The 16,764-nt window shown below is 34.5% G+C and overlaps 1 protein-coding gene across 6 annotated transcripts in view; it reads left to right on the plus strand.

The window, feature by feature from the left end:
* KIAA0825 (KIAA0825 ortholog) overlaps positions 1 to 16,764 on the plus strand; it is a 246,300-nt gene that overhangs the window by 27,242 nt on the left and 202,294 nt on the right. For 5 of the 6 annotated variants that reach the window (XM_039567661.1, XM_039567663.1, XM_039567665.1 and 2 more), the window contains exon 2: positions 9,506 to 9,645. In XM_039567661.1, coding sequence (XP_039423595.1) covers positions 9,515 to 9,645 — 131 coding nt within the window. In that variant the 5' untranslated portion in view covers positions 9,506 to 9,514. Of the gene's footprint in view, positions 1 to 8,226; positions 8,325 to 9,505; positions 9,646 to 16,764 lie in introns of all 6 variants that reach the window. The other variant, XM_039567662.1, reaches the window with a different exon arrangement.

Below are 16,764 nucleotides of genomic sequence, written 5' to 3' on the forward strand. Positions count from 1 at the left end.
CACCATTCCTAAACCACAACAACCTTATTTGGTGCCCAGCATAGGATTGAAGGGTTCAGATAACAATAGATTTGACCAGAGTGGGTTTGAAACAAATTTGGTCTAAGCATTTGTTTTATTAGGTATAGAACCACTGCTCACAACATGATCTGTTCATGGGGGTGTTGTACCTAACCCTGTATATACTTCGTGTGTGCACTGTGTGTCCACTGCAGTGCCCTTTTTCAGAGCAGAGAAAGGGATCAGGATGGCTATGTTGCTATAGTGTGTGATATCAGTTCATGACATGGTAACATCAAGGGCAAGGAAGGTCATTTGGGATGTGTGTTCAGTGTTGCTGTCCTACCCTGGCCTTGGGTGCAACCTCTGGAAATTCTTTAGTTATTATACCTAGCCTGTGAGGGGAACAGGGAAGGATGATTTTCCCCACCTTTTCACCCCCTTTTGTTTCTTCACACCTGGTACAACAGCTTTGGAGAATTTTGAATTCCCTTTGGATGTTAAGGAAAGCACATTTGTGCTGCTAGGTCTGCCAGGTCCCCAGTACTTGGCTTGGACTGATCCAGACTGCACTGGAATAGAGTGTAGATATTGCTGAATGAGAGAAACTGCCAGCACTCGGCCTCTACACTGACTTGTGAATGGTAGCAAATGTCCTGTGGGGATGGCTAAACCGATGGGAAAAGACCAACTGGCAGCACAGAAGTAAACCCATCTGGGCTGCTGAATTGTGCAAGATATTACTGCCCAGGTAGAGAAGTTCGCTGTAAAAGCACACACACACCCAGGAGTCAGGCTACTGAAGAACATCACAACAATGGACAGGTGGATTGGGCTGCCAAGATTAAAGTGTCTCAGGTGGATCTGGATTGACAGAATAAGGGTGAATTGTTTCTGGCTGGTGGGCCCATGATTCCTCAGGTCATCAGGGAAGAGATACAATACAGATGGGCTCGTGATTGACTTAATCATGGGGTGGATTTAACGACGGACAGACACTATGTCCCATGTTATCCATAACCATGAAACATGCTCTGTGATCAAGCAGGCCAAGCAGGTAAAGCCCCTGTGGTACGGTGGATGATGGTCAGAATATAAATATGGGGAGATTTGGCAGGTAAATTACATCACACTCCTGCAAACCAGCCAAGGCAGGCCCTACATGCTGACGGTGGTGTAAAGAACCACTGGATGGCTGGAGATGCACCCTGTGGCTCACACCACTGCCTGGAACACCATCTTGGGCCTTGAAAAGCAAGTCCTGTGGTGACATGGCACCCCAGAAAGAATTGAGTTGTACAATGGGACTCATTTTAAAAATAGCCTCAGAGACCCCTGGGCCAGAGAGCACAGTATTGAGTGGGTATCATATTCCCTGTCATGCACCAGCCTCTGGGAAAATTGAATGATACAATGGACTGTTAAAAGCACATTGATATCAGTGGGTGGCTGGACCTTCAACATTATGGTCTGCGCTTAGCAAAGGCCACCTCATTAGCTAGCACTAGAGGGGAGCTTGATGAATTGACCTGGCCCTACCCAATCAAATCTTCACATACCAAAGAGGGGGATAAAGTTCCTGTGGTGTGTATTAGGAATGTATTAGGGTGACAGTCCTAGATTAGTCCTGCCTCAGGCAAAGGCAAACCCATCCGAGGGATTAGTTTTGCTCAATACCTGGGTGCACTTGTTGCATAATGCAGTTGGATGGGGAAACATGATGTGTACCTCAGGGGGATTTGATTTTTGAGTGGGAATAATCTGTAATGTCAGACTGTGTATGTAATGTTGGTTGCTGAATGACCCTGCCACTGTGTGCCATAACTACCATGGCCAGTGGGCATGGACTGCTCCAGATACACCAGTCATGAGCTCATGATGCACCTTGCAACCACCTGACAGCACAGCAGCCCTCCTGCCCTGGAAGACATCTAGGACAGATAGAACTCAATGTGTATTCTAATACACATATAGTACATATACACAACCATGTGTAGGATTATGGGCATAAATTATATGGTACACAGTAAGGGGTGGATAATGTCCCGGTTCTTTCCAGGACAGAGTTATTTTTAGCAGTAGCCTGAATGGGTCGTGGCTAGCACCTGGAGGTTATTTCCTACTACCTCACATCATCACTGGGGGCAAGGGGAGGGCATTTGTTCTGGTTGTGGGGAATGCAGCAGCAGTTTGTGCAGGGCAGGTTTCTGTGTGGTGGGTTTTGTGCGTGTGAATTATCACCTTTCTTTTTCACTTTTTGTGTATTTTGTGTAATGTTCCTGTTACATTTCTGATCTCATTGCTGTTTCCAGTAAACTGACCTTTTTCTCAACCTGTAATCTTTACCTTTTACAATTCTTCTCTCCCTCCTATCTCAGGGAGTGGGGGAGGGGGAAGGGGGAGTTAGTGAATCAGTGCACAGTTTGGAGTGTTTTCAGTAGTGATTCCTAAATCACAACAACATGGTAAAAATTGTTAGACTGTAATTATTTTATTTACAAGGTGTCTTTTTCTCAAGGAGAAAGAAACAGATGCTTAACAGTGCTTTTAAAGGTGAAAAACATAGGTGAATAAGAATATGAGACATATGAATAAGGATATGTTGTGCTGTAGAATCTGAGTGACGCATTGTGCATTAGGCAGTATTGCATGAAGTTTACAAGTTTTACAAGCTGAGAAATTGGCAGCAAAAAAAGTAAATATTTCATTTAAAAAAAGATGAAAAAGAAAAAAAATTCATCACTAGTAAAATGTTTCCCCAAATCCATTACATTTATACTACAAAACAAGCTTTTAAGACTGTGGCTATAAACTTAGGCCAACTTAAGACACATCTCAGTGAAGAGCTTCTGTATTTCGTTTTTTTTTTTTAAATGGACGTCTTTCATGCTCTCAGCTTTAAATTGAGTAGTAATGAAAGAAAACAGAGTGTGTGGGAATGAAGGGACTGAAATGCAGTTTACCTTTTAAAAGCTGTGGTCACAGACTTTTTTTGTAATTCTTTTTAAATATAATAGTTTCATTGGATGGCTATTTCCTGTTAAAATTCCAACAACTCTGTGTCTGATCTACTGAATGACAAGACCTTAAAGGTCTTGAAATTTCTGTCTTTTAAATACCATTGTCCTTACAGTGTATTGTGTTACGATGGAGGATTTTTCCAATAAACAAGAAAAGAAAAGGCTTTTATGGTCTAGTATAGAAGTAGCTAGTAGGTATTTGTAAGGTTTTTAGTTGAAAGTAGTAACTTTTGGTTCTTCACCAGTGTGTTAAAAGTCAAGTTCTTTGAGAACAATCCTTATAAATTTGTGCAGTTTTAGATATTAATGATGAGCAAGATAGGAATGCTGTAGCAGATGCTTTTCAGACCATAGTTCTGTGAGGGATTTGGGGGAGATTTTATAAAGTATTACCTCTTCTTTCTGAGTTTGTAAGTGCCACAAAATGAGAAAACTCAAATATTATCCCTAAACAGCATTTCTTATTGCCACAATTAGAAAGACAATTCTGCAGATTGGTCTCAGATATTTTCTTATACCTCTATGCAAAATCTACTCAATATGTACGACCCTCATCTGGAGGAGTAGAAAATAAGTTAGGTGCTATAGTCTATTTTGAAATTATTCTGTTTATTGTACGCTTTCTTGGCTAAGAAGATTATAAGAAAATATAGAGTAGGTATTTCTAATTAGGCCTCTAAGAATCTCTTTTCTGTGCATTAATGATTATTGTTTTAATTGAAAAGTATTTTTAAAACATCCATCATTCATAAAGTATAATAATTTGACAATGAGATTGATCAATGTGGTCTTAATTGGTGACAATGCGAGAGTAATTTTTTCCTGTGTTTGTATGTGGCAATGGCAGACAAGCTGATTTGTAAATTTTTTTTTTGTAAGGCCTTAAACCATATCTAAAGAAGACAGTATTGCACCAGGCTTATCCTTGTTTTTAAAAAAAAACAACCTTATTAAATATAATAAAAGTGCACAAGAAAAAAAAAAGGCTGAGAAGAAACATCTTGAATTTTGAAAACCAGAAAAGAAAAAACAAGTTGCATTTGTATACATACACACTTATGTGTTGTCACACTTACAGTTTTAGTAACTGTGTAGACTAATAAGGAGGTGGGGAAAGGCACTGGATTTAGAGGTGGGATTCTTAATGCTTGTGGACTTCTTGTGTAAGAGTGGCTTGTTTATAAATGTTGAACCTTGGATTATGCACTGTGGGATTCCAGCTGCAGAATAACCAGCTGAGAGCTGAAGATGATATAGGACTGTTTCTCTTAAGAGCTACTCAGAAAATGGCCATTTCTTCTTTACTGAAAGGTTATGAAATCACATTATCCTTTATTCGTTTCTTCTGACATAACTACTCAGGAGTTTCCTTGCAACTCCAGATGGCATGTTCCTCTTTTGAAGTCATTGCCTTTGACCAATAGTGTTTGATTAAGTTAATGTAAATGAGAATTCTTTCCTTGTCTTTCAACATTTTTTACCAGTCCCAAGTAGCAGCAAATCTAAAAAAAGTAGTGCTGATTCCTTTCTGTTCTCAGCATTTCACTTTCTGTGGCTCAAAGAACTGGGGAGAGACAATAGGGAGAACTCATGGATTTTAGTTATAAATTCTGGCATGTACATATGCCTCCAGTACAGGCCTAAACTACATTATTTGAAAAAAAATACTATTACCGCTGGCCTGGGCCCTAGGGTATATCACCATGTCCCGCAGCCATAGGGAGGACGAGGAGAGAAGATCCAGCAGGCAGGAATTGTGCAGCAAGATTGATTTATTTAATTATTTTACAAACTCTCTTATAGACTTTTTTCTTCATAGTCTAATTGGACAAAGGCAGGTGGTTTGGTTGTTTACATACTCTGCTACCTCTTCTGTGAGAGAGAAAAGTCTCTCACAGACTTAGAAAACAGCAAGAAAATTCTTGCTAGCAGCATTTTTGTATCTACAAACTACAGATATTAAAAATAGTAGCATATGCTGTTTGTTAGAAATATGCATTTTTTACAGTCCTTTTTGACAGTATTATGATTCAAGGGCTGATATAGCTGCCTTAGATCATAGCACTGCATTCTGATATTACAGCTTTAGATGGAAGGCATAGCTTTCTGTTTCATCCACAGTGAGTACTCTGTTTCTTTAGTTGTATTTTATTCCCATTCTCTTATTTGGTGACTCTTATGATGGCAGAATTTGGAAGAAAACTGTATTCAAGAGGGTTACAAATAAGTATTTAATTATAGATACTTAGAATCTCTCTTTTAAAAAATATAAAGGAAAATGTTTTAAGTGTGTGGTGAATAATAATTTATGAATATAAAATTAACAAGTATAAGTTTATGACAACAGCGAATGTGGAAAGTCTGCAGGGGGAACATTGCAAGATGATTTTAGTAAAACTTGTTTCAAAGTTATTTGTGGCATTCAAAATATTTAGTAAATAAAACCATCATGAAGACTGGTGATTCTGTTTTGTTGGGGTTTTTTTTGTATGCATTAAATGTTTGGGTTTTTTTACTGGAACAGTATGGTATTCTTTTTGTAAATGTTGTGTCTGCACCAGCAAAGTGTGGGAAATAGGTGAAAGGCAACTTGGAAAATTTAAATAGAGATCTTCAATATATATTAGCAGAAACAAAAATGGGTTATGTTCTTCTATGGAGAGAATTTTTAATTTTCCTTTTCTTTTACAAGTCTATTTTAAACAATAAACAAATTTTAAAGGATTTTTACCACAGAAAATTGGGTAAAAAGCTTTTACCATGTCAGAGTAGAGCTCAAGAAATTACAGTTTTTAAATGGATTTCTTGTGTACACTCTATGTGGTTTTCAAAATAATTTAAAATATTCAGACTATTTAAATATACAGAACAGTAGGAATTTCACATTGAATAGTAGTATCTCAGGCCACTGCCATCGCTCTTGCTGCCTGCTGTGCAATTGCAGATGACATCTTCTGTGCTGTAAAGTAGCTGAAAACAGTTATGCAACTAAAACTAGATAAAGGAAATCATTGTTAAGGTTTCATTGAGAGCATAAGCTGAGTGATGAAAAATCTTATCAATTCTCTCATCCCTTTTTAGTTTTGCAAGGATGTTAGGGCAATAAAGAGATATCTCCTGTAAGATAAGAAGCAGTAACAGAAAAAAGCTTCAATGACTTGGCTAATTCTCTGTACTTACAGTGCTGCAGCTTGACATATCCCTGTTTTCAAATTATGGATACATTGAGATGTGTGTATTCAACAGATGTGCTCATAAAAAATTCTATTCAAGATTTAGGTAAATGCTGCTTTTACAAACTGTGTGTCTGAAAACAAAGTCTTATTATAGTAAATATAAATATTACAAATTGATCTTAGAAATCCCATGGAATTTCACAGGTATGTTTGTACTGGAAGGGTTTTACAATTATGCTTAATTTAGTTGTTTTATCAGAATGAAGCAATACCCAATTGGAAGTAAATATCATTTTTATAGGAGATTTATTGCATTTGATTGACATTGAAAAAGAAAACATGCACACAAAAAATGCTTTTCAATGGTAAACATTATATGAATTTTAAATGCAAGAAGTATCTGTTGTATTAACTTGAGCGTTCCATAATATTTTTTAAATAGGCCTAATGATTTTTAGTAAAAATAGTTTCATAATTTGCACTTGTTATTACAATGAGATTAAATTGCATTGATACCATGGGTTAAAATAAGAGACCTGAAAAATGTTTCTTTTTAAGCTAAACTGTAGATATGTTAAGTTTCTTGAGTAGCTACCAAAAAGATTGACATCTATGTCATTTTAATGTTGATGAACAGTCCTCTAATATGTTTTGAAAAGAACTAGGCCTATTAGGATAGGGACTTACAGAGTTGCACCTGAAGCAGGTTCTCTAAGACCATTTCTTTCAAAATAGTTCATCGTAATAGTAAATTGAAATATGATGGAATGATACTTTTTATGCAGCTTAATAACAAGTTTTAAATTAATCTCCTTTACAGAAAAAACCTGGGTTATTGGTATCTAAAATACTTTGACAGAATTTAAAAATTTTCAAAGAGTTTCAAAACAGGGTTCTTCCCCTGTACTATTCCAAATAAAAATTTTAAGAAATGGATTTCTTTCTTAACAAACAAACATTGGCGGTTTTTGCCATCAGAGGAGGGCTGCATCATACTCGTTCTTTGAGTGCATCAATGACTGTCTGCTCTTTGGAGCAACAGGAGAGGAGGGGAAAACCCAAATGGCAGGGGAGGGCCCTTGCTAGCTGATGCCCATCCTGCTGCCCCCAAGGCAGCCAAGGAGGGCAGGCAGCAGGCTGGTAGTGAATCCTGCTTAGAGTCCAGACCATCAGAGTCTCTTGGCACACTGAAGGCCCTGGCACTGGTTATGCTCAGTAACAGTAAAATTTCTTCTCAGTTGTGCTAATTTATGTCTTCATGTTCTTCTTTTTTCCTTCTGAAACATTTTTGGGTTCAGATTTTCAGAAGAAGAAATTAGTATTAGCCATCTAAAACAGTATTTAAAAACTGAATAATCAAATGTTGCTTTTCTTCCATAAACCAAGACTGAAAGGAATAATTGGTTTGTTTTGACAAGTGAACCAAAGAAGTATGACATAGAAGTCTTAACAGGAATGCATGCGTGAAAACTAGGCTGTCATGTTTACAAGGTGATTTTTTTCATTTGATGAATTTTTCAAACAGTCACTAGTCTGTAAACTATACTGATATTTTTTTCCAAAGAATGCAAGCTTCTTTTGGCTGTCCTTTAAGGAAAAGAGTTAGGATTAAATATAAATACACAGTTTTGATTGTGCAGCTATTTTATGAAAACTCTAACTCATTCCAAACTGTTAGTATGTTTGCAGTATATGTATCTATTACACAGTTCATTTTACACCAGTCATTGACTGTTCTACAAGACAGTTGAATAAAATATGTGTTTGAGTTATAGGTATTGAATGGTGTTAAAATCCCATTCCGTGTAAACTCTTTATAAGAGAAAAGGGAATGTGTGACCATGTCTATGGTAAGTAGTAAGAACTGTGTTTTCAGTATTCCTTTTATTTCAGTTCTGTAAAGCGCTGTTTAATGGTTTCCATTTAACTTTTAATTAACTGTCTTTAATTGCAGTAACATCTGTTAAGTTTTATATTAAAAGACTGACATTTCCTTAATGCTTTAAAACATGTATTTGGTTTACATCCAGGCTTTTTCACCGGCAAGTGATTGAGTTTCATCTACATCCCAAAATGTTGGAAGTTTGAATCGTTATTTGCAAAGGGGTATTCTGTAGCTTCTGAGAATGTAAGAAAGCCCTGTATCCATTAAATATTTCATATTGGTGGGCTGTTAATTGAGATGTGCGAGATATTATGCTTTAGAGAACTTCCATGTTTGTTTGAACATCGCTTTGGAAGAGCAAAACCAGAAGTGTGTATTTTTGCTACTTTTAGGTCTACACCTCATATATGACCAAAACCAATTATCTTGACCTTGCATCTTAAATCTTTGATGGTTTTTTTTAAGCATGTGTTTTGTGGACAGTTCACTTAGAAAAATTCAATCTATTTTTCTAATAATGCTTCTAGATAACAACCAACACTGTAGTTCCTTTGTAAAAGAATATTGCTTGCAGGAAATATAATTTATTTATTAATTTATTATATTTTGTTGCCCAAACATTGTATGCATCTGAGTATTTTGTTTGTTCCTCATGTTGTTGCTGCAATATGGATAGTATTAAATATGACATACTAAATAGTAGACATTAAATATACTGGTTATTAAGAAGATTCCAGTTTTTATATAATATTTTTCTTTAATTTTGGTAGTAAGTAATCACTGATGGTAAAACCAATTTCATTATATCTCAAAAAGAGGATGCAGAAAAAACCAGAAAACAGAGAAAAAAACTACTAGTCCTTTGCTTCTGATATAAAGACTCAAAGCTAGTGTATTAGTTTGAATAGGCTGGTGGATTTGATCTGTGTTTAGTAAAATGAGTACAAAGCTAGATGAAACTTGATTTAGTCTGGATTTTTATATTTGCATGTATATGCAATGATGTGCTGAATTTCCAGAAAACAGTTACTCCTTGGACAGAAATTTTAAGTACACAGAAAGTAAGTTCATCCTGTAATGTGTTTATTTTTAGTTTCCATTTATAATAGTGGGAATTTTCTTTCTAATCTTAAAAGAAAAAAAAAGCTACTGCTGTGATTAAGGTAAAAGAACTGATTTCTTTAAACTAAAGAAATGCAAGATACGATGAAACTTATCTCAACATTTGTTTTCCGGGTTTCCCTCTATAGCAGTCTACACAGAAGCATGCACAAGGTTTACTATTCAACATTGATTTTGTAATTCCACACATAAATACTTCCCTTATTAATCTAATGTTTCCAAAGATCAAGATGTTGTATACTTTGGTACTTTTAGTCCACATTTTTCCATTATTTAACAATTTTTCTGTATTTGTTTTACAGATTCTAAAAATGGAATGGGGAGGAGAGTATTCTTTTGATTCTTCCAATTTAGACTGTTTGTTAAATGTCCTCCCTGGAGAATTGGAATTTCAACAAATCCTTAGTGATCTTGATGAGAAAATAAAGAAGAACTCTTTCAGGTAAAGACTATTTTATTTGTATCCAAAATACTGGTGAAAGTCATTGCATTTAGAGAGAAATGTGGCTTAACTTACCTTTCTTTTCTAGTAGTAGGTTAAAATTCTGATAAATATTTCAGCAGTAATTTTATTTTAACCACTCAAGCATTTAACAAATTTTTAATGCCATATAACTATTGTGCTAAAGTCTTTCTCTCTATGGTATTTTTAAACAGTTGTATCATCTTAATCTTAGGTTCTATTGCAGTAGGTGTGATAGTGAAGGAAGAAAATGTGAATTCCCATGACAGTTGTATTTCCTACTACTATGAGATAGAATTTCCTACTAATGAGATAGAATTTTTATTGACTGAAAGAACTACAGAATTTGACAAAAAGCAGAATTTAAACTCAGTATGTTCTTTAGGCATTTCTAATGGAAGTAGAAAAATGAATTAATGTGTATTTTTTTTCTTATATGATCCACTGATATACTATTTCAGTTAAAACTCTTGTGCTGCAATTACACATTTTCTAACTACAATTTGTAATATATTTCTTTGTCCACTTCCTTGTAACATACTGATTTCCAAAAATCAGTGTTATAGAAACAGTGGAGTACTAAAAAAGTTTGTTGTTGATGCAGAGTTTTTGCATGAATACAAAATAATCAGCTCAAGGTTCTATGCCTTTTTTACAGCTTAACTCTTTAGTACGTTTGTAATACTTTCATCAGTGAAAGATGCTCTTAAGCAAATAATTTTTGTCCATTTAGAAAAACAAGTGTGCAGTCAGAGATATAACAAATGGCAGGATTTTATATTAAATTTTGAAAATGCTTACCTTTGGATAACATTGCATCTTATAGAAAGTTGTATGATTTCAAAGAATGTCCTTCATGTCATCTCATTTAAGATTGTATCATTTTAATGCAGCCCACATTTGTGAGACATCTTTGCTCCCAAACAGCTTCTGGAAGGATGGAAATAAACCATTGCCATATCTCACTGAAAACTGACTTAGACAATTTCTCCATTATTGTCATATTGGTTATGCTGGGCTAAGAGCTTTTTGGGGGGGTTATCTGTATTACTCTTATCTCAAATTTTCATTTCATTTAAAAACTTCTTGTTTACTAAAGTACTTGCAATATTAATAATTCCGTGGTAGCAATGTTAGTGAAGATCTGGTAAATACACTGTTGTGGATCACTGCATAATACAATTTCATGTTAGAGTTTTCCATCTGTTGACACGAGTGAAATGTAGATACTTAGAGATTAGTTGATGTCATAACATAGTTAATTACACAGGTAATTAAATTTCGAGCATCTATGGTCTTGTATATCTGGAAGAAACAGCATCAGTGTTTTTAGCATAACTGTTGTCACCTCTTCAGCTACCAAATAAAAGTGATTTTGTTGTGATTGTGCAGAGAGATCCTGACAATTAGGAAGATTATTATCAAAATGGACCTTTAGAATGAATGCTTTACTACTATTTTTTGTTTTAATGTGTAAAAAATGTATGCTGCTTGATGAGAAAACATTTTATTTGACTGTAGGAAAGGAAGCCAGCTGTTCATTCCTTTAAGTGGTACTTTATGTCAACTTAACATTATATGTTACATTTTACATTAACATCATCACAGTGGAAGTGTTTCTATGTCTTGAAGGAGGCTGATTGTCACTGTCTTAGCTATCTAGTCTTATAAATTAGAAGGACCTTTCACTATAAGTTTTGTAAGATCCAAATGATATTTTATTAAAGGAGAGCAGGAAACTGGATTAGGATGTGGTACACAGCAATGCAGGTCAGGAAAAGTTTAGTATTTCTGCTGAATTGACACTTAAGTTAGCTTTAACCTTATTTTCACAAGGAAAAACAGGAAGTAGCTCTGTAGGTACCAGGTGCTATTTTGCTCCTGTAATATGTCATTTTCAGAAATTGAGAGAGTTTAAAATAAGATGGACAGCAGCTGATGTGACTTTTAAATTAAAAACAGTCCTTTTATTGCTAATATATTAGAGGTAGCATAGAATGAAATAATTTTCAAGTTACCATTGATCTTTATAAGTGGTATGATAAGAGCAGCTCTATGTGATACAGTGATACATTTGAAATACAATCCATTTTTCATCAGATAGATTTATGCTTTTATTAGACCACAGAGAATGAACAAAATAGTATACAGCATATATATATATTTAAAAATAAAACATTGTGTAAAAAATTATGAGGCGAGAGTGTATAAATCATCCAACTGCTCATTTATTCCCTTCTAACTGAATAAGTTTTATAAAATTGTGTGACATGACAAATCAGATATGGTTTTCATCTGTTGAGTTACCTTCAGTATTTTTGTACTGTACCAACTCTATTTGGTGCTATAACAACAACAAAAAAAGGCCATACATGTGCAATTGTATTATATGCAAGTTTTAAGGTAGTAAGTGGTTCATTCATTCACTATTATATAACAGAACTCTTATTATGCTTGAATGTTAACTTTATTTTTACAGCAGTTTATAGAAACAGGTGAATATGAACGCTCAAAACTATTGTCATTGCTGGCCAGTTTGGGGTACAGTGATAGTCTCAGGTTATTCTCAAGCGTGAAGTTGTATTCATCAGGATGGCCTTTTGTCTTCATTCTTTCCTTTCACATTTCACTTCTACTGCTTATCAAAACCGAGTATTTGGATTATTTTTCCAAATTGGTGGTTTAAGAATTACTAACATTTAATTTGTGAGCAATCCACAAAACTAAACTTGCAGCTTGTGTTTAATACTTCTAAGCAGGAAATACAGTACAGAGCTTGAAACCAAGCCTATAGTTCATAGCTTGAAGTGATTGTTAAGCATGAGATCTCTTCAGCAGTTGATTTTTATTTGTGTAATTCAGTTTTTTCTTCAGTGAATGCTGCCTTTTAGTTGTGATAAAGCAACAAGATTTTATGAGACTGTAGGACAGTATGAGGTGTTCTAGGTCTTCATCAACAGAACAATTGCTTAGAATTCAACACAATTATTTATTAATAATTGTATTTCCACAGCACCCTGGAGATTATAACTTTGTTAGGTCTTTCACAAATGCTTAATTTGACTTCAACCTGATAAACTTCAACCTGACCCAATTAACAGTAGTTTAGTCATAAGGATTTTGAAAAAGGTTTTTTTTGAAGGGCTGCAATGAGATCGATACTAGGAAGTGCTTATAACATTGCATCTTTTCCCATCACCATTTGATATAAATTGTAGTAAATATTTGAGAAGTAACAAGATCTTTACCTTGTGAATTGTAGACTATCTGGTAAGTGTCTCAGTAAAGATGTTAGTCTGACGTGGTCCAGCTGTTGATCATAACTTTGCTGATTTGCCAGGAAATGCTTCCCCATATTGCAACTTTACAACAAAGGGATGGAGGAGTTTCAAACAGGATATCAAGTCAACCTATCTCATTCCATTTTGGTGTATCAGAACTGGAGTGTGCAAGGGCTTACGTGTTTTTAAACTGAGACGTGCTACAGGAGTTACCTTTCTGTTTTATTTTGAAGAAAATCTTGGCTTGTTCTGCTCTGGAATTTTCAGGAAGCAGCTATGCCTCACATTTCTGTTTGTCAAGAGATTTATCGAAATCTTGGCACCTCCAACCAAAATCCCAAGAGTGGTTGGGTATTTGGGAGAATTTCAAACTAGGGCTAATTGTAGAGGAAAAAAATTACGATTTTATCAGGTTTACTCAGACCTAATATTTATCACAGCTTTCAAAATGAATTTTATTCTTTTGGGTGAATGTAACTGGCTTGTTGTACAAATGTATTACTTTTGTCTATAAAGATTTTAGAGCAACATTATTTAAATCTTTGTCAGAATAGTAGTTGTCTAATCACTTTCCTGGGCCAATTGCTAGGAATAAGCAAATAAACTGAGAAAGGAATGTAATTTTTTTCCTGTGCAGACTGTGTTGTCTTTGTGCATAATCACTGAGTTTGGGTTGGTTGTTCCTTATCAGCTTCGTACATGGGCAGCACAGTTGCTCAGAAATTGGCTGTTTTATTGACACACAATTTCTTTATTCAAATATTCAGTGATTATCACTGTGTCAGTACCTTAGGTGGTTAATTAGCTGTCATCTACATCTACAGAAACTGTAATCAGATCTTTGACTGCCCTACAAAGTATCCCATTTCATTTCATACGAGCATATATGAGATGATGGGTTTTGAACATCTCACTGTCATGTTTTGGTCAATGGAGTTGAAAAACTCATGTTTTACTGCCAATCTTCTGAAATAACTTATCAAGTTATCTTGTGACTCAAGCTTACATCTTGTGACTGAAATATCTCAAGCCTTTAAAACAAGATTGGAAATTAAAGGTGGGTGGGCAGTGGTTTGGTTAGAACTGACTGTTCTTAAATGGTTAAGCTGTTGAGTAACTTTCTCTTGCTAAACTGTAGCAAAGTCATCACCATTCTATTTCTTGTGGTTTCAATGATACTGTTACTTTAGAGTGGATGTGTTTTGTAAGTAGCTAAATTAGAGATAGCCAGTCGTTTTCAGAGTCCTTTAACCAGGTGCTGCGTCTTTGGTTTACATCTTAGGGTTCAAGATCAAGAGGAAGTTTAACAATGTCTGTGTGAATTATACTGCTACAAGACTTTCTCCAATTTTTTTTACTACTCACAGCAGGTCCTCTGATACACAGGTTTCTAAATTATATGACTCAGTTTTGTACAAATCTCCTATACCTTTAGTAGTCAAGGTTTTTAATGAGTAATAACAAAGTAGTTTTATAACACTGCTTGTGTCTTCAACAGCCGTGAAAACAATGATCTCAATTATTTTTAAAAAGTCTGTTCTGAACAAAAGACATGTAAACTGATTCTAAAGCTGTTTCCATGAATATGAGGATCTTAAGACTAAGGAACATGAGGGTAAAAGATAATTTCAATTTATAGCTTAGCAGTTTAATTTAACCAATGTCATTGTCATTTTATGGCTGCTCCATATGCTAGATGAAATAAATTGAAATGTGCTTGTTAGAAATTGAAAGAAGTTAGAAGATCATGCTTTAATTTACTCATCGTAATCTTAGGCAATGGAAAATGATATGTGGAGTGGGCAACCCTCATTCTGATACTGTACTTTTCAAAATAATGTTGTGTGACATTGTATGATAGTATGATAGTGCTTACACTATCAGTTCCATTATAGTACTTTTTAAACTGTTTGTCCATTGATTAAACCACTTTAAAAGCAGTCTCTCCACATGATTAGGTTATTTGTAAAAACTACCATTAACTTCATAAATAAGAGCACCTAAGGGCTCTTACATTGAGATTGTCTCTCTGCAGTGTGAGTCCTTACCAAATGCTTCTCCAGAAAGGCACTCCAATATGGACACAGATAATATAAGACAACTTTGCTTTGGTTTGTTAAAGAACTGCAAATACTCTCGTGTAAAAAGGGAGAAGGTATTTCAGTCAAATCATTTTCACTTGCATAATGGTATGCTAGTAGTACTAGCCACAAAAAATTATGTGCCCACAAAGGCTCAAGGTACTACTTGTGTGGGTGTGGGACTAAAGATCTGTTTATTGAAAAATCAGTCAATTAAAAAAAAAACCATACAAGCATAGCTAACATATTTCTTTGCTACAGAGAACAGTTATTTTTTCTTCTTTGATCAGTCCTTGCTTAGTAGTTTGGTAAATGGTTTTTTTCTGTTTGTGTCTGAATAGTTCCACAGGTTCCAAAAAAGAAGTTGGGTCATCTGTGGACAAAAAATTAATTGAGGGCTATTAAATTTGCACTTCCATAGTATGTATATAATGTCAGTTGACATAATCTGGATCAATGCCTCAGTACGTTCAAAAAAGGCGCTAATGTACTGCTCTGAACTTAAATACATTTGCACTTAATGAAAAAATATTATTGGAAAAAAAGGAATTTAGCACTTTATATGGCTTTTTAAAAAACCTGTACTTTTAAGAATAAAATTAATTAAATACATTAAGCATATTTTTAACATCAAAATTACGTTTTTCTGAAACTTTAGCAGATTTCCTTTCTAAACCAGGAAATCAAAGTCTCATTCTCCCCACACTGACATGAAATTATAAAGTTTTTAATACCAGCCTAGGTAGTGAGAATAATTTAAATTGTATTTAGCAGAAGTCTTTTACTTAAAATACTTGCATTCTAAACTCAGATAATACACATTACTTTCTTTCTTCTTTTTTTTTTTTTTTTTTGAGGTAACCAAATTTTTAGATATTTAATTCATGTAATTAATGTAAAGGAATAAGTAACTATAATTAACCATGTTCTTGTATTACTGAGTGTTGACAAAAATCTTAATGAGATGTAGCAGTGGTTTTGAGACCCTGTTTACCTACAATAGTCTGTATTCTGTAAATAGGATGAAAATATGTTTATTCAATAAAAAACAGCTTTAGTCCTAATTAAATATTTATTTTGGGAGGATAAAAGAATTAAATAAAATGAAGAGAGTAATCATGATTTATAGTTGTAGGGGAGGTAAGGGGCAGGGGAGTGGCACTGAAATCTGTCCATTTAATTCCCTTATCAGTATTGGGACCAATTACCAAAATGTCTGGTCTTGAGAAGGCTGTAGTTTATTCATATCTTGTAGTTATTAGCTTGCTCACAGATTCATATGTCAAAGATAAGTGTGAAAATTCACTCATAATTGTAGTAGATTGGCACAGATTTAACAACGGTAGCATCTTTTATATTGCACAATGCTGTAATCTATTTGGGTATATTTGACACACATCAGCACACCACAATAAAATCCCTTGATAGTGTCCCAGGAGCCAAGGTGTATGAAGAAGGCATTTCATTTTGTAGTCCTGAGAACAGATTTCAGAAGCTAAAAAGATACTTGCCAATCTTTTGTCAAGTTTAGAATGTGAATGCATGGCTGGGTAATTAAACCTATTTCTACCTAGATCTAAATAGTATTTTTGTAACTGAAACTGTATAAAATATTAATCATTGCTTTGGAAAAAAAAAAGTAATAAAATACTGAAAAGGTGTTTTTGTAGGAAAATATATAGAATTAAATTGTTTTGGATTTTCTTGTTTCATTTTGTTTTGCTTTCAACTAAATG

The sequence above is a fragment of the Corvus cornix genome, chromosome Z, assembly GCF_000738735.6.
Source record: "Corvus cornix cornix isolate S_Up_H32 chromosome Z, ASM73873v5, whole genome shotgun sequence".
Classification (NCBI taxonomy): domain Eukaryota; kingdom Metazoa; phylum Chordata; class Aves; order Passeriformes; family Corvidae; genus Corvus; species Corvus cornix.